The sequence below is a fragment of the Eptesicus fuscus genome, chromosome 23 (genome assembly GCF_027574615.1).
Source record: "Eptesicus fuscus isolate TK198812 chromosome 23, DD_ASM_mEF_20220401, whole genome shotgun sequence".
Taxonomy (NCBI): domain Eukaryota; kingdom Metazoa; phylum Chordata; class Mammalia; order Chiroptera; family Vespertilionidae; genus Eptesicus; species Eptesicus fuscus.
In genome coordinates this window covers 11335233-11353523 of record NC_072495.1, presented here as the reverse complement: position 1 = coordinate 11353523, position 18291 = coordinate 11335233, and the positions used below count along the sequence as shown (strand labels likewise).

At 45.2% G+C, this 18291-nt stretch overlaps 1 protein-coding gene across 2 annotated transcripts in view; it reads left to right on the top strand.

Annotated features, from left to right (window-relative positions):
- The window catches only part of CLIP1 (CAP-Gly domain containing linker protein 1), an 89339-nt gene that overhangs the window by 43631 nt on the left and 27417 nt on the right, over positions 1-18291 (top strand). Inside the window, exons 10-18 of one of the 2 annotated variants that reach the window (XM_054712808.1) lie at positions 216-332; positions 2878-2935; positions 4162-4245; positions 5120-5276; positions 6152-6317; positions 6416-6631; positions 9667-11919; positions 13256-13372; positions 15536-15642. In XM_054712808.1, the coding sequence (XP_054568783.1) occupies positions 216-332; positions 2878-2935; positions 4162-4245; positions 5120-5276; positions 6152-6317; positions 6416-6631; positions 9667-11919; positions 13256-13372; positions 15536-15642 (3275 nt within the window). The remainder of the gene's footprint in view (positions 1-215; positions 333-2877; positions 2936-4161; positions 4246-5119; positions 5277-6151; positions 6318-6415; positions 6632-9666; positions 11920-13255; positions 13373-15535; positions 15643-18291) is intronic. The other variant, XM_054712809.1, reaches the window with a different exon arrangement.

The window sequence follows — 18291 nt, the reverse complement described above, 5'->3', positions numbered from 1 at the left end:
TCATATCTAGGATGACTGTGAAAAGTCATTTGTTTCTTAGAGTAAAAAAAAAAAACAAAACAAAAGGGTTTCTTACCCCCACCTTTATCCCTTTCAGTTGTGTTTGGTTGTGTTTGTTTCTCATAAATTTTTGTGTTTATTTATTTTTTGTTTGTTTCTCATTATTATTTCGTTTTTGTTCATTTGCTTCTGCACCACGTAACTGTGTATGGTAGGCTAGTAGCATTTCCAAAGAGCTGCAGGGGAAAGAGCTCACACTCAGCAAACTTGAGGAGCACGTGAGTGAAGTCAGTCATGTGAAAGAGGCTTTGGAGAAAGAACTTCAGATGTTGGTAAGTACCTGCTGGGAATCTGAGTCTCTGGCCAGTCGAATTGTTCCTGTTTACAAACAAAAATCTCCATAAAGAAAAAGCATTGTACCTAGTTCTTTCTCTCTCAAAGTATTGATTTAAACCGAGTGTATTAGTAATTGGCTGCTAAATACCTTGAGGGGAATCTGATCACACCCAAACTAGCAATAAAGGTAGGTATTACAGTCAGTCGTCCCCCTTATCCGCGGGAGATACATTCCAAGACCCCTGTGGATGCCTGAAACTGCGAGGGTACCGAACCTTGTATGTACTATGTTTTCTCCTATGCCATACAGATCTTTGATAAAGTTTATCAGTTAGGCACAGAAAGGGAGTAACAACTATAACTACTAATAAAATAGAACAGTGATAATAATATACTGTAATAAACGTCATGTGGTCACGCGTTTCAGGGGCCCCTTGCTGAAGTCCTCGTACAGGCTCAGTGCTTTCTGGCACAAAACGTTGCCATTAATTGAGACATGTTTTCTGCTTGTCCACCCACAAATTTTTAAAAAAATATTTTTATTGATTTCAGAGATGAAGGGAGAGGGAGAGAGAGAGATAGGAACATCAATGATGAGAGAGAATCATTGATCATCTGCCTCCTGCATGCTCCCTATTGGAAATCAAGCCCACAACCCAGGCATCTGCCCTGACCAGGAATTGAACTCTGACTTCCTGGTTCATAGGTTTACATTCTACCACTGAGCCACGTCGGCTGGGCCACCCACAAATTTAATGCCTTTTCCATCAAGCACTAACCATGCACTGTGGTCCTAACTTTTGGAGTTTGAGGTGCAAACAGCAAGACTAACAGGAATTTCTTTTCCTTCACAACTTCACAGATAGAAGATTCTCACCTCAGCATACAATTTTTTTTCCCCTTAAGTTGAGGACTTTCACCTTTTCACTTGCAGGGGTGGGGAACGTTCAGCCCGTGGGCCACATATGGCCCGAGAAATCATTTGGTCTGGCCCTGCCAAGGCATTAGGAAAGAGTTAATTAAATGTTTGACCAAATATCGCAGGCTAGTTTTTAAGGTGATAATTTTGTATGGCGCGTGAATGGTGTTATAAATAACCCTATGGCCCTGGGCAGAAATAAGGTTCCCCACCATGAAAAGGAAGCACTTGATGCTGATCTTTGCCTATCTGAATCGCCAGCACCACTGCTCGAAAGGCTGCTATCCAGTAAAATAAGGTGACTTGCAATAAGCATTGCGATATCTCGACAGTCGATTTGATAACCAGGATGGCTGCCTAGAGACTAAGGGGCAGCCGGAGTATCCAGGATGGAGACGCCAGACAAAGGGATGAGGCACATCTGGGCAGGACAGGGCGGGATGGCACAAGATTGCATCACGCTACTCAGAACAACACACGATTTAAAACGTTTGAACTGTTTATCAAATAGTTTATTTCTGGATTCCACATGTAATATGTTCAGACCTTGGTTGGCGGTGGAACTGAAACCATGGGAAGTGAAATCTCGAATAAGGGGACCTTCTGTTCCTTCAAAAATAATCTGTCCTTTGGTGATGTGCTGCTTTGGTGTGCTATTGAGTGCTTAGGTTTTTGTTGTTTTTTTTAAAATATATTTTATTGACTTTTTACAGAGAAGAAGGGAGAGGGATAGAGAGTTAGAAACATCGATGAGAGAGAAACATCAATCAGCTGCCTCTTGCACACCCCCTACTGGGGATGTGCCCACAACCAAGTACATGCCCTTGACCGGAATGGAACCTGGGACCCTTCAGTCCGTAGGCCGACGCTCTATCCACTGAGCCAAACCGGTTACGGCGAGTGCTTAGTTTTGTTAGACACAGGGACCTTCCTAGTTAGGCACCCAGCACGTTTGGTTTCATGTATGATGAGGCCATGCACTGTGCCTTCTCCATTTGCCTGGTGACAGCCAGCCATCCTGGACCCCTGGACCCTCTGTTAGCAAGGCAGGTCCTAATTCCGCAGATTCACACAACTCTCTCTTACAACTTAGCTTATTCACATCAGGAAATTCCTTTTTCTTTCCTATATCCTCCTCGGTCCCTAATCCCAAGTGGTATGATATTTTTTTTCTTAGCTTTTCTCAACTGTTCTTCCTACCTTGCCTCTTGCATCAAAAACATGAGCTTAACCAAGGTTGATCACCATAAGCAGTGCCAGTGATACCCACACGTTGGTGGGAAAGGAAAGTCGTAGGCTTATGGAGGAACTAGGTAAGGGAAGCATGTACCACACTATGCACACACATGCATATACTTAAATATGTGTGCACACACACACATATATCCAGATGCATGTGTATGCCCAGGCATGCACACATGTACATGCAAACGTCATTCACTCATGCTTATACATGCACAGCATGATATGGTAGTAATTGATTCCTCCATGTTTTAAGTGTAAATTAGTTTTAATGAAACAAAACCAGCCACAAAAATTAGGTAGCGTAGTTATAACTGAAACATTTAGTTTTCATAATTTGAAATCTCTCTATTCTGAATACCCAATTCTTTTTTCTTTAGAAAGAAAAGTTTGCTGGTGCTTCAGAGGAGGCGGTCTCTGTCCAGAGGAGTATGCAAGGTACGTGTTTCTTTTTTCTTTATTAAATATATTTTTGTTGCTTTCAGAGAGGAAGGGAGAGGGAGAGAGAGAGACATCAATGATGAGGGAGAATCATTGATTGGCTGCCTCCTGCACACCCCACACTGGGAATCGAGCCCACAACCTGGGCATGTGCCCTGACCGGGAATTGAACCATGACCTCCTGGTTCATAGGTCATCGCTCAACCACTGAGCCAGGCCAGCTGGGCTGCAAAGTACGTGTTTCTAGTGTATGAGTAGATCGGGTTAGAGAGTAGATTGGGTTAGAGAATGTCCTGTTCTTACAGTGGAGCCGGCCCCTGCAGTACACAAGTCCATGCTGCCCACGGTCCGACTGCACCGTCCTCCAGGCCCCTGCAGTGCCCAGTAATACTGCATTCCAATACTCAAATGCCCAGTAATTTTTTTCTTCTTTTATTTTTACTGATTTTAGAGAGAGGAAGGAAGGAAAAGAGGAAGGAAGGAAGGGAGGGAGGGAGGGAGAGAGAAACACCTATGGGTTGCCTCCCACACCCCCCCCCCCCCCCCGACCGGGGTTCATCAAACCCACAGCCGGAGTATGTGCCCTGACCAGGAATTAAACCCTCCACCTTTTGGTGTACGGGATGATGTTCCAACCAATTGAGCCACACCAGCCAGGGTATTATTTCCTTCTTTTGACTTAAAGTTTGTTTCATATTAAAATGTAAGTGTACTTAAGGAAAGTATTATCTTGCCTAAGCTTTAGTCCCTGATAGCTCTGTTGAGTTTTAAGTGGAAGGATGCCTCGTGCCTGCCTAATCTACAGATTTGGGGAGGCAAAAGAGATGCATGCTTATATTCTTTTTTTAAAAAAATATATTTTATTGAGTTTTTACAGAGAGGAAGGGAGAGGAAGAGGGATAGTTAGAAACATTGATGAGAGAGAAACACTGATTCAGCTGCCTCCTGCACACTCCCCACTGGGGATGTGCCCGCAACCAAGGTACATGCCCTTGACCGGAATCGAACCTGGGACCCCTCAGTCCGCAGGCCGACGCTCTATCCACTGAGCCAAACCGGTTTCGGCACATGCTTATATTCTTGAGGTTCATTATACAGTGTTTGATTTGCAATGGGACTTTTTAGTATTCCTGTGACTTCAAATCTCACGCATATGATTTGCCAAGCTCTAGATGGCTTGTTAAATATGAAATATATTAAACTTTTCACTTTATCCTAAATAGAAACTGTAAATAAGTTACACCAAAAAGAGGAGCAGTTTAATGCGCTATCTTCTGAATTGGAGAAGTTGAGAGAAAATCTAACAGGTAAGAAGATGTCTCTGGTTACTAAACATTAAGTATAGTATGCTCCCTAGGATTTGAGATAATTGCAGTATGTTAGAATAACATATCTATTGAGGCTTAATGTCTTCACTCATTATGGTGATATAATGGGACAAAATATTTTGAGGTCCGTAACCTTCAGCAAACCCTCTCGGCCCTGTTTTCAAACGAGCCAATGTCCAACCACATCGCTCCGCTCCCACCAGCCACCTTTGCATCTGAGCTACTCCAATAGTTGGCCTCTTGCCTACGTCTGCCCTTGTTCCCTTCTGTCTGTCCTCAGCACAGCAGCCAGAGCGACCCTTCAGCATCAAGTAGCCCCCAGCTCCTGCCACTCCTCTGCTCAGGATCACCCATTGGCTCCCATCTCACTCAGGACCAAAGGCTGTGGTCCTTATCACCACAGGCTCTGCTTTCTACTAGTTTTCTCTTTGTCCTTTCCACTCCAGCCACAGTGGCCTCCGTGGTGACACCTGCATGTCAAGCATGTTCTTGCCTCAGGACCTTTGCACTCGCCCTCCCCTCTGCCTGCAGCCCCTTGCTTCACTTCCTTCGGGTCTTGACTGAACTGTCACCGTCTCAGAGAGGCCCTATCAGAGATTTAACCCCCCACCCCAACTTCTTTCTTACTCCTTTCTCTGCTTGTATTTTCTTCTTCTTAGCACTCAGCACTATCTATTATAATATTTCCTTTCTTTATTGATCTTGTTTATGGCTTATCTCCTTTGCTAGAATATAATTTTCACAGGGATTGCTATATGCAAATATCCTTAGAGGCAGGCTTGGTGTACAGGATACAGGCAGTCAATTTTTGTCCATTATAACAGCAGTGCTATTTTTTTCTATGTCTATTTAGGCATGGAGGCAAAATTTAGAGAGAGAGATGAAAGAGAAGAGCAGTTGATAAAGGCAAAAGAAAAACTGGAAAACGACATTGCAGAAATAATGAAAATGTCAGGAGATAATTCTTCCCAGTTGACAAAAATGAATGACGAGTTACGTCAGAAAGAAAGGTGCGTATGAGTGCTAATAAGAATGCCTGCTCTAGGTTAGGCTCTGAGGCAGGGCCTCTCGGTGGGAGGGTAGCTAAATCTTCAGGGTTGTTATGTTTTCTTTCCCGTCTCTTCTTTCTCTTATTGCCTCAGTGTATACTTGAGTCTACTGCTTAACCTTTAAGGAATACAATATTGTAGCCCTTCCGTTGACTGTTAGGAAAAGGTAGTAGTTTATCAATGGCAGTAACATCTTTTACAGGCAGTTAAAAATATTTTTTAAATATGTTTTTATTGATTTGAGAGAGAGAGGAAGAGGGAGAGAGAGATAGAAACATCAATGATGAGAGATAATCATTAATTGGCTGCCTCCTGCACGCCCCTTCTCTCCTCCCCTCCCTCCGCCCGGGAATGGAATCTGCAACCTGGGCATGTGCCCTGACCAGGAATCAAACCATGACCTCCTGGTTCAAGGTTGATGCTCAACTACTGAGCCACACCAGCTGGTTATTTATTGTCATTTTTATGTTTTATGTTCTCAAGCATCACTAGAATCAGTTCTTTAAAATCTAGTCTGCTAAAATTTTGACACCTTGTAAATGCTCAATATGTTTACTTTTCACTCATTTTTCCCTGTACATCTATGGACATAAAATAATCCTAACAATTATAGTAGATGCTACTCTAAATAATGTATTTATAGCTATGACAGTTGTTAAAATTAGTCTTCAGGACAAATCAAGTTTTTGGTTGTTGCTTATTTCAGATGTTACTAATTACTCATAATATTTATAATCATTAATACAATTATGATTAATAGTATCTTTCTAGTGGAACTCTAGAACTGAAAGCATTCTTTTGAAAAATCTGACACGGTGTATTGAAACTTCTCCTAGAAATGTGGAAGAATTGCAGCTAAAACTTACAAAGGCCAATGAAAATGTGAGCTGTCTGCAGAAAAGTATTGGGGATGTAACTCTCAAAGCTGAACAGAGCCACCAAGAAGCAACTAAAAAGCATGAGGAAGAAAAGAAAGACTTGCTGAAAAAACTGCTGGACCTGGTAAGGAGGGAACACACGGCACTGTTTGCTGGCGAGGAAGGTGAGGGGCAGTTCAGTTGTGGTGAGGTGACTCATCCCTTCTCTCGGGGCTCCCGCAGGAAAAGAAGATGGAAGCGAGCCACAACCAGTGTCAAGATCTGAAAGCCAGGTATGAGGAAGCCAGTTCTGAGACCAAGGCGAAGCATGAGGAGGCCCTGCAGACGCTGCAGACGCTGCTGCGGGGCACAGAGGAGAGGCTGGCGGCCACCCAGGAGCAGAACAGGGACTTGATGCAGGAAGTGGTGGAACTGAAAAAACAAGCCGAGGAAGCTAGAGTAAGTGGCAGAGGGAATTTCGTTGCATTTGTTTGCTTGGGTTCTGCTTCAGGCTGGAAGGGCACTTAGCAAGTGGCAGCTAAGGAGAGGAGCTTGACAAATGTTCTCCTTGCCAGTGCATGGCCTGATGGTGAATCACATTTCCTGCCAGCCGCTGTCCTTGTCCAGGGTAGGCCATAGCTGCAGGTCTCTCCCCTGAACATACCATGTGGCCATCGCCCCCTCTGCTGTCACAAAGCGTCCGATGTGGCCTGAGATCGGTCTGCCTTCTTGGAATAGACTCTTTGTTGTGAGAAAGCTTGTTCCTCTAATCTCGGCCACCTTGCAGCCACCTTGCGCTCAGGGCTAGGAGAGACCTGTTGCACAAAAGCCAGAGGTAGAGGCCAGGTGCGGAGGTGAGCAGGGAATGAGCCTGGTTGGAGGAACAGCTCCCAGAGGACTTAGAGGGTAGGACTCTGGAGAGCACTTTTGCATGCTCCCCAGGAAGGCACAGTGAACTTACTGACAAAGAAGCTGGATTCAGGGCCCGCACGGAGACATCGTTATTAAATAAGAGTAGAATTTGATGTATTGCATTTCGTTTTGTGGTCAGGATTGTATCTGTGCCCTAGTAGATTTTTATGACTCTAGTAACTTAATGTTCAACCTTTCTACTAGTTTTTTTAAAAATATTATTTTTATTGATTTTAGAGAAGGGAGAGGAAGAGAGCAATAGAAACATCAATGATGAAAGAGAATCATTGATCAGCTGCCTTCTGCATGCCCCCTACTGGGTATCAAGCCTGCAACCCAGGCATGTGGCCTTGACCGAAATCGAACCTGGGACCCTTCAGTCCGCAGGCCGATGCTCAGTCTACTGAGCCAAACCAGCTAGGGCTTTATACTAGTTTTTAACTTTTTCTTACTGCTATTTAACTTACTGAAAGAAAAGTAAATACTTGTCTTTATTTTGAATGTTCCAGAGAAATGTTTATAGAGGAGGAGTTTGCTAGAAAGAAAATCTACAAAGAGCATCTGTAGGTCTTGAAACAGATCCCATTTAAAGCTTGTAAATTAAGTGGATCGTGACACAATATATGTTGTGTATAAGATGTCTAAGTTTTCTCCCTCCTGCATGCTGGTCACCAGGGCTTTCTCTTCTCCCTGTAAAATACCTAAAGTTTCATGAGCCATTCACTTAACACTGGATGTAAGTTCCAGATCTTCTGTCTTTGTGGTTCCCTTGATCTGGACAGACTCCAGTTTTTTCGTGGTTCCCTTAAGAATGTTGCAGCCTGACCTGACCACAGCATTCTAGTAGTTTGTGTAAAGTCTCATTAATCTTGTTTGCTGGCTGGGTGTCTGTTTGTTTGTTTGTTTACAAGGGTCATTTGGTTCACATGCCGGGATTGCTCCCCCTCCAAAGTGTCTGGATATTCGGTGTCTGCGGCTTTCAGTGTTTGTCAACAACACTGGCTCACAGGCTCTTTTTGAGAATCTAATGGAATCTTAAGATGTTTTTCCTGGGAAAGTTTATATATACACCCAGCAAGCTTTATGTGACATTCCAGGAGGTGCGTGGAGCCCATGAGGCCTCTGCTTCCCAAGTTGTAAGAGCCCTGGATCTATAGCTGTGCTGTCCAGGACAGTAGCCACTAGCCACGTGTGGCCATTCAAATGTAAATTAGTCAAATATATATATGTACATATATGTATATATATTATTGCATTTATTGGGTTGACATTGGTTCATAAGATTATATAGGTTTCAAATGCACATTCTATGATAATTGATCGGTATATTGCACTGTGTGCCCACCACCCAAAGTCTCATCATCTTCCGCCACCATACATTTGGTCCCTTTACCCTTTACTACTCCCCGCCCCTCTTCCCTCCGGGGGCCACCATACTGTTGTTTGTGTCAGTTTTATATCCCACATGTGACTGACATCACATGGTTCATAGCTTTTTCTTTCGGACTCATTTTGCTTTGCCTAAGTCAGATTTTAATAAGATCGGCTGTTTAGTCACACTCACCGTGCTCAAGTGCTCACACATGTGGCTAGTGGCTAGCATACAGGACGGTGCAGATGGAGAACATTTACACCATTGCTGAAAGTTCTGGACAGCGCTGGTTTAGACACTGTGGTCAATTTATGCGTTCTGTAAACGGGTGCATTTGTTTAAAAACCCACTTATTTTCATTGCCAGAGCTTAGTGAATTATTCTGTATTTTTAATGTTGTATGTAATATTGGGATGTAATAATGTTGTATGTAATATTAGATCCGTGTCAGGCCAGCGACTCTCCTTTAGTAAGTAAAGGTCTGCCGTAAGTTTGAAAGCAACAGGTTTTTTTCCCCTTGCCCTTACCCTGCCATCCCCCCCACTTGTATTTTTTGAAAATATGCTTACTTTTTATAGTTTGTTGGATTGTATTTTTAAAGATTCTTTTGTGCATCCTTTCTACATAGACATTGTTGGATAATTAGAATGGCAGGGAAGAATCTTATGCCCCGATGTCAAAAATCACACTACTGTTTTTTCTTTTTAATTTATATATTTTTATTTATTTCAGAGAGGAAAGGAGAGGGGGAGAGAGAAACATCAGTAATGAGAGAGAATCGTTGATTGGCTGCCTCCTGCATGCCTCACACTGGGGATTGAGCCTGCAACCTGGGCTTGTGCCCTGACCGGGAGTCAAACTGTGACCTCCTGGTTCATAGATTGTCACTCAACCACGGAGCCATGCCGGCTGGGCCACACTACTGTTTTTACCCTTAAGCAGCTGTCAAGAATAATCTCAAAAATTCTCTGAAAGATAAAAGAAACTAATAGCTGTCTCAGCCTTTTGTGGAGCTAATCCCACTCTGTAGTATCTTATTATGGGCTCTGTTCTTTGGGACTCTTTCCCTCGTTATTCAGATAGTTTTGGTGACATTTATTATAAAAAATTTTTTAACTTTTATGATTTAGGCTACATTAAGTTATCTGGGCTTGCATGTGTCTGCTTGATTTCACCTTATTTCCATTCTTCCCACCTTTTGTTTCTGTAGTCGCTAACTTGTTTGTTAACATCAGCCCAAAGAGAAACTGAGCTAATGTCAGAAGAGCTGAGGGGTCTGAGGTCAGAGAAGCAGCTTCTGGCGCAGGAGGGCAATGCTTTAAAGTCAGAGAAAGGTGCGCTCTTGTCCACGCTTGTAGAGGCAGAGGCCAGAGTGACGTTCCTCCAGGAAGACCAGCGGAAGCTGTGGTCGATAAACGAAGCCCTTACTTTAGAAAAGGAGAATCTCTTAGAAGAAAAGCTTCGTCAGCAGGAGCAGCTCCAGAGTGACGCTCTGGCTGTCGAGAGAGAGAAGCTGCTTCGAGAAGTCAGTGCCGCACAGGAAGAGCTCTCGAAGATGCGCACGGAAAACGACTCTCTGCAGGCTTCCAGAGCCACCTTGCAGGCTCTCGTGGAGGAGCTCCAGTTCAGCAAAGAGAGTCTGACTGCCGAGTGCCAGAAGGATCGGGAAGAAAAAGACCACCTGGAGGACCGGGTCAAGAAGCTTGTGAGCGAGAACCTTGCTGTGGCCAAAGATAAAGATGAGATCATTCAGAAGCTGCAGAGCTCTTACGAGGAGCTGGTCAGAGACCAGAAGGCCTTGGTGCAGGAGATGAAAGATCTCACAGCGGAGAAAAAGTCAGCATTAGAGAAGCAGTCGGGCCTTGAAAACATATGCGTAGCCCTGAAGGTCGAAATGGATGAGCTCCTGCAGAGCAGCAGGGACCTGCAGCTGGAGAAGGGCGCCCTGCTTCAGGACCAGGACAAGCTGAGCACCAGCCTGGCCGCTGCGCTCCAGGTCAAGCAGCTGCTCAGCGCCGAAGCCAGCGGGCTCCGTGCGCAGCTGGACGCCACCAGCAAAGGGCTGAGGAAGGCCGAGCTGGAGACCATGCAGCTTCAGGCCACAAACACCAGCCTCACGAAGCTCCTGGAGGAGATCAAGACCAGCCGGGAGATCACGGACTCCGAGTGCATCCAGCTCCTGCACGAGAAGGAGATCCTGGCCATGTCTGAGAGGAGGCTCCTGGCCGAGAAGGAAGAACTCCTGCGTGAAAATAGGCTCCTCGCTGAGAAACTCAGCCAGTGCTCAGAGGAGGCCGTCCGAGTCGAGGCAAGCCTGAACGAGAAGGTCGCGTACCTGACTTCGGAGAAGGAGATGGTTTGTCAGAAAGCGTCTAAGATAAAAAAGCAGCTGGACAGCCTCCTGAAGGAAAAGTCTGTGCTGGAAACGCAGAATGGAGATTTACTTGCAGAAAGAGAGAATTCCATCAACAGCATAGGAGAGCTTAAAAGGAAGTACGATCAAGAGTCTGCAAACAGGAGGCTCGTCATGCAAGAGAAGATGAAGCTCCTGGGTAACCTCGATGCTCTGAAGAAAGAGCTCCAGGAGAGAAAAAAGGAAAACCAAGAACTGGCCACCGCCAAGTGCGAGCTCTCGCTGATGCTGAAAGAGGCCCAGGGCGCCAAAGAGCAGCTGGAAAAAGAGCACACCCGCATCCAGCAGGCCAAGGAGAGCCTGAATGCTGAGCTGGAAACGTGCTGCTCCGAGAAGGACGTGCTGCTGAGGGACAGGCTGAGCCTGCAGGAGGAGTGCCAGAAGCTGAAGGAGGAGGTGCGCGCCGTGCAGCAGTCCTTGCTCCTGGAGCAGGAGGCCCGGGCCAAGGAGAGCGAGTCAGCCTCCTACGAGAACAGCAAGCTCCTTGGGAGGGCAGCGCACCTGGAGCAGGAGCTGGAAGAGCTGAGAGCATCCACCAAGGAGCTCCAGGCCGAAAACGTGGGGCTCGTCCAAGAGAAGAGCACCTCCGAGCAGAAGGTGGCGGAGATCCTAAAGGAAAAGGAGCTCCTGACTGCAGAAACGGCGCGGCTCGCTGCCAACATCGAGACACTGCGGAGCGACTTCGCCTCCTTGTCCAAGTCCAAGCTGGAGTTGCAGGAGCTGCACAGCTGCCTCAGCAAGATCCTGGACGACCTGCGGCTGAGCCACGAGGCGGCCCTGGCCGATCGGGCCCGGGCGCTGCAGGACAACAACAGCCTGCTGGCCGAGAAGAGGGAAGTGGCGCTGAAGCGGGACGAGCTCCTGAAGGAGAAGGAGACGCTGGCCGAAAGCTACTTCATCCTCCAGAAAGAGATCAGCCAGCTGGCCAAAACCAACAGCCACATTTCCGCCAACCTCCTAGAGTCTCAGAACGAAAATCGTATCTTGAGGAAAGACAAGAGCAAGCTCACCCTTAAAATTAGAGAGCTCGAGACTCTTCACTCGTTCACGGTAACGTGGGAGGTCCCAGCACTGAGCACCTGGACTACTAACACTGCACTAACTCCTTAGTGGCCAGGGCGTTTGTGTCCGTTTCCCTGCAAGGCAGTCCCCCCCATTTTCTCCATTGTTTGTATGTCTCCATCTATTTGTTGCCACCCGAAAGGGCACTTTTTTACTAAATGTCTAATTGCAGTAGTCTCTCTCCATTGGAAACAGTTGTAAACTGTGAATACCAAGGATATATTTTTTAACTTTAGGGGAAAATTTTCATGAAAAAGTCAAATGGGGTTCTTTTTTTTAAAATATGTTTTTATTGATTTCAGAGAGAAGGGAGAGGGAGAGATAGAAATATCAATGATGAGAGAGAATCATCGATCGGCTGCCTCCTGCATACCCCACACTGGGGATCGAGCCCACAACCCAGGCATGTGCCCTGACCAGGAATCGAACCGTGACCTCCTGGTTCATAGGTCGATGCTCACCCACTGAGCCACACCAACTGGGCTCAAATATGGTTAAGGCTTATGAACAGTAGTAAAATGGTCACATTGTTGAAATATATAGTATCTTCTATTTGGCTTTTTACTGTTTCATTGTGTCCGTCCATTTGGAGTTGGAAGGCTCCAGTGGAACCTCCATGGCTGGTAACAGGGAAGGCGTAACGCTGAATTCCCCTACGTGTCATTGGACCGCTTATAGTTGCAAGCAACTGCCTAAAAAAGTTTTCATTTATTTTATGATTTATTTTTTACAGATTGCCAGCTAAGGGTTTATTTCCCTATTCATCTTATCTTTTTTATTCACAGCCATGTTTATATTCTTTACCCACCACTTCTCACAGAGACGTTTCCATTCAGTGCTACTCCTTGAGCACTTGACCCTTATATTCTAATTACGCAAATAATTTTTATTTTTACTTGAAAAATTCCCCACCTCAATTCTGAGTGGTTTCAAAAGCCCCCCAATTTGAACTAGCAAGGATAGTATTTTAAGCTTCGAACGGGTACATGTGATTAAGAGAAAAATGCAGCCACGTAAGGGTATCGCTCTTGATCGTCACTGCACGTTTCTCTCAAGCCTAAGCCAGGATGGCGAGCGTGACTGTCAGTGTCGCTCGGAAGGCGCAGGTTCAGAGGGGTCTGGAACTGGGCACATGGCCCGTGATAATCGGTTTACTGAGAAATGGCCTGGGAAGGGAGCAAAGCCTCTCATGTCTCGGTCAGCGTGTGCTGACCTCAGGCTGGCCTGAGCAGAAGGTGTGACCTCTGTGCAGCGCAGCCTGAGCGTTGACCTTGCGGGGTTGGCGAGCGTGGCCCCGTGCCTCACAGTGCTCTCTTGTATTTAGGCTGCTCAGACAGCAGAAGACGCCATGCAGATCATGGAACAGATGACCAAAGAGAAGACGGAAACTCTGGCCTCCTTGGAGGATACCAAGCAAACCAATGAAAAACTGCAGAATGAAGTAATCAGATTTAAATGGCTTTTTGTACAAAGGACAGCTTATCGACTTCATGGGATGTTTGATCACTAACTCAGGATTGTTTATTTTTTTGAAGTGTGGCCTCATGCAGGTTTGATCTTCGTTAGTGGAGTCGAATGTACACCAGAACCACGATAATATTAAATAAAGTGTATTACTTCATTGCTTACCTAGTAGGATCCACCTTTTAAAAACAGCGTGGCTTTCTGTGGTAACTGTTTGGTAGAACCACTGAGAGGAGGCACTGATAACATGCTCTAGTTTTTATATCTTTTCTCTTAGATCACATACACCTCCCCCCCCCCCCAACTTTGAGCCATTAAATTTCATTCCTCAGCTCTGAGTTTGACGTAGGCCTTTTCTTGTCCTAATTCAGAACTGGTTCCCAATTGTGTCATCTCAAATTAGTCACTTCTGGGTCTTGGATACATTTATGTTGTCGAGATCATTTCGATTCTGTCCAAAAGTAGCATTCTCATTCTTACACCCTCCTCTGATTTCCTCCCTCCATCCTCCCAACTCCTATCAATCCTTTCTGTCTTTGGAAAGATGTTACCAAAATCCTAAGCAGGGTGATTCGCCGGGAATAGTTTACATAAAATTCTATAGAACTTTGGGTGCTTTTATTTTTTATTATATTTTAAAATATATTTTTATTGATTTCAGAGAGGAAGAGAGAATTAGAAACATCAATGGTGAGAGAGAATCATTGACTGGCTGCCTCCTGCATATCCCCTACTGGGGATCGAGCCTGCAACCGGACATATGCCCTTGACTGGAATCGAACCCAGGACCCTTCAGTCCACAGGCTGACGCTCTATGCACTGAGCCAAACCAGCTAGGGCCTTTGGGTGCTTTTAAACGTGACAAGCAGATAAGACATTAAGTAAAGCACGATAAAGACTTGGCCTTCTCATTATGGAAGATCCAGGATGTGAATCTGTGAAAGACATGAGCATTTTGAGATAATTATAGGGTCAATAAAACTTGACACGGTAGGGTGTATATTTATAGAATTAACAGTCTTCGGAGAAGACTTTAAGCTAAAAATATAAAAACATTTAAAAAATCATTGATGATCATCAACATTAGAAGCTAAAGTAGATGAGGAGGTTTTAGGGACTGGCCCTCACCTCTGAGGCTAGAATCGGGTGCCTCAATAGCCTACGCCCAGGTGTCTCGGTTGCAGCCAGAATACAAGGCTGTACGACTCATTTTCTGGACCCACGGTGATATTTTGTTTTTCCTGTTCTGTGACACTGGAATGTTAGAGGGCACGAACAGGAAGGTGGTGTGTAAAAATTAGCAAGACACTTTCTAGGACTCCTGACCGGTGACATGTGGCATAGCAAAAGTCTCTCTGGCCATGGGAGATAAGTGTACAAATCCCAGAAAGCCAGGCGGTGCCCGGAGCACACCCTGTGTGATGGGTGATCCCCTAAAGGGCTCCCCATCCTTGATGGGGGCTCCCCACCTAGAACTGCAGCCCCTGCCAGAGCCTGTGGTTGGTCACATCCCCACTCATCTCTGTCCCCCGCGGGCAGGTGGCGGGGCGGAGGGTGTGTGAGGGCCTTTTAGTATCACTACATGGCTTTGTCCTCCTCAGATTGAAGTTCCAGTGGATAACTCTTTCATCCCCCGTCTACACATGTTTTGTTTCAAGTAACTTTTTAAATGAGGACTATGTAAAATTGGTACTGGTGTTGAAAAATATCATAGCCTAAATCACTAATCTTAAGGAGAGAGGTTTGTTTTCATTACAAAGAAGAACACTTACTGAGGTCAAGCCTTTGAAATTTCTTTTTTTAAGGATGGTTCATACTTGACTAGCAAGTTCAATGATAAATGTCAGGAATTGTACACAAGGTGAAATGAAACTTTCATTTTACTTACGAAGCAGTTTAGTCTGACATTTTGACCAGGTGTACAGGAATCCAACTAGGTGTAAAGCGGAGGGGGGGGAGGGTGTTACAGTTTATAACACTTGGTCATATGCAATCTCTTCACCAGGGTGATTTTTATTTTTATAAGTGACTGAGTTCACTTATTTTTTAATGCCCATTTTCGTGAATAATTTGTCATTATTCAGTCATGTCATTGGAAAACGAGATAATTTCACTGAGCTTTTTTCTCTTGGTCTTTAAGTTGGATACACTTAAAGAAAACAACTTGAAAAATGTGGAAGAGCTGAACAAGTCGAAAGAACTTCTGACTGTTGAGAATCAGAAAATGGAAGAATTCAGGAAAGAAATGTAAGTTTATCTCCTGTGAGAGATGTTGTGGAACTTATTAAAGTCACAAACGTGAAAACAATGCTAATTATTTAAAAAAAAAAATACTTGACAAGTACATGGAGTAAAAATAGTCACCCTCCTACCCCCTAGGTGTTTTGTTTTGTTTTTTTAAAAATATATTTTATTGATTTTTTACAGAGAGGAAAGGAGAGGGATAGAGAGCTAGAAACATCGATGAGAGAGAAACATCGATCAGCTGCCTCCTGCACACCCCCCACCAGGGATGTGCCCGCAACCAATGTACATGCCCTTGACCGGAATCGAACCTGGGACCCTTCAGTCCGAAGGCCGACGCTCTATCCACTGAGCCAAACCGGTTTCGGCTGCCCCCTAGGTGTTATTGCACCTGAGAAGTGGCCCCTATAACAACACACTGACGTAAGTCAGAAATACAGGTGTGGTAAAGATCAAAATGAAATGTGTGCTGGCTGGTGGCCCAAACCCCAACCCAGCCCCCCACTGCCAGCATCCCACCTCTGAGCTCTCTGGGCCGTCCTAGGAAACGGAGGGGCAGGGCCGGGGTGGGCCTTGCCAAGAGAGCTTAGGAGTCGAATATGATCCCTTCTCCCAGCTATACGACTTCGAGACTCTGGTCACGGTCACTCCACTGGTTGGGGTTGAAGTATTCAAGGTCCTTGCTCAATCATTCTGTCCTGCCCCCTCCCCCACAGTGTGGGGTGGTTTCACCTCTCGTAAGAGGTAAATTGTTTTTGTGCCCCCTTCCTTGAATGAGCCCCTCAAGCACTGCAAGCTTGGCCTCATGCCAGTGGAAGCAGAGGAGCAGGAGCGGAAGGCGGTGCTGCTGCCCCTCTAACCTCGGCCCGTCTTCCTTCCTGGAGCCGCACTCCCCTGATCCCTGACGGCCGTGGTCCAGGCGAGGGGCCAGGCCACAAGGCGGACAGAGCCTAGGCTGGTTTTTGTTTTGTTTTTAAATCCTCAACCAACAATAAGTTTTCATTGATCTTTTTTAGAGAGAGAGGAAGAGAGAGAGAGAGAAACAAACATCGATTGGTTGCCTCCCACAAGTGCCCCAGCTGGGGCTGGAACCTGCAATGCAGGAATCGAACCCGAAACCTTTTGGTGATGCTCTAACCAACTGAGCCATTGGGCCAGGGCTAGGCTGCTTTGATTCTTAACTTTTTTCCTGGCCCTCCTCTATGAAGTGCATGTACCCACTGCGTTCCAAAGAAAAAAAAGGTGTTTCTATTTTCAAATCAGGTCCATGTCGCCAGTTTTTAATATATATATATATATATATATATTTTTATATATATATGTATATATTTTATTGATTTCAGAAAGGAAGGAAGAGGGAGAGAGAGAGAGAAGCATAAGTGATGAGAGAGAATCATTGATCGGCTGCCTCCTGCACACACCCCAGCTGGGGATTGAGTCCGCAACCCAGGAATGTGCCCTGACCAGGAATCAAACGGTGACCTGGTTTATGGGTTGATGCTCAACCACTGATCTATGCTGGCCGGGCCACCAGTTTTCTCAATTCTACAACTTACTGCTGCCTTTACAATTTGGGACAAATCTTTTCAGTTCCCTGAGCCTCCGTTTTCTCATCTTTAAAATACAAATAATACCATGAGCCTCCTTAAGGGTTTGAGGATTCAATGAGAAAATGTGTAAAAAAGCATTTTTGTTGATTTTAAAACATCGAACAAAGACTTAGGACATTTTGATATTTCTTAGACCCCTTTTTTACATTTTCCTTGCTGTGGGCTCCTAAAAGACACCAAGGATTGAAAAACATTTAAAAGATGGAGATCTTTCCTGGAGAAAGAATAGGGTCAGAAATGTCTCTCACAGGCCACACAAACGCCGAGACCAAACATCCCCTGAGGAGGGCAGTTCTCACCTGGGAGTGAAAGGTTTGGCTCATGATGATTTCATCATGAGTAAAACCTTCTATTTGGTCAGGGATTCATTAGACAGAAGATGGACTTCAGCTGTCCTATGTGTGTGTATGTTTTGATCCATGGCTAACATCAAGCCTCCCAGGTTTTGATGTATGTTTGTTTCTTAATATATTTTTATTGATTTCGGAGAGTAAGGGAGAGAGAGATAGAAACATCAATGATGAGAAAGAATCATTGATTGGCTGCCTCTTGCACACCCCCTATTGGGGATTGAGCCCACAATCCGGGCATGTGCCCTCCTTGACTAGAATCGAACCCGGGACCCTTCAGTCCACAGGCCGACACTCTGTCCACTGAGCCAAATCGGCTAGGGCAGTGGTCGGCAAACTCATTAGTCAACAGAGCCAAATATCAACAGTACAACGATTGAAATTTCTTTTGAGAGCCAAATTTTTTAAACTTAAACTTCTTCTAACGCCACTTCTTCAAAATAGACTCGCCCAGGCCGTGGTATTTTGTGGAAGAGCCACACTCAAGGGGCCAAAGAGCCGCATGTGGCTCACGAGCCGCAGTTTGCCGACCACGGGGCTAGGGCAAGCCTCCTAGGTTTTGAATGACTAATTACCTGAGGCTAAAATTCCCTCTGTCTCAGTTTTTCTTCACTTGCTAAATAAATATCTCCGTAAAACACCAAATTTAATGTGCTAATAAGAGAATTGCTTTGCAGATTTATTCCCCTAAG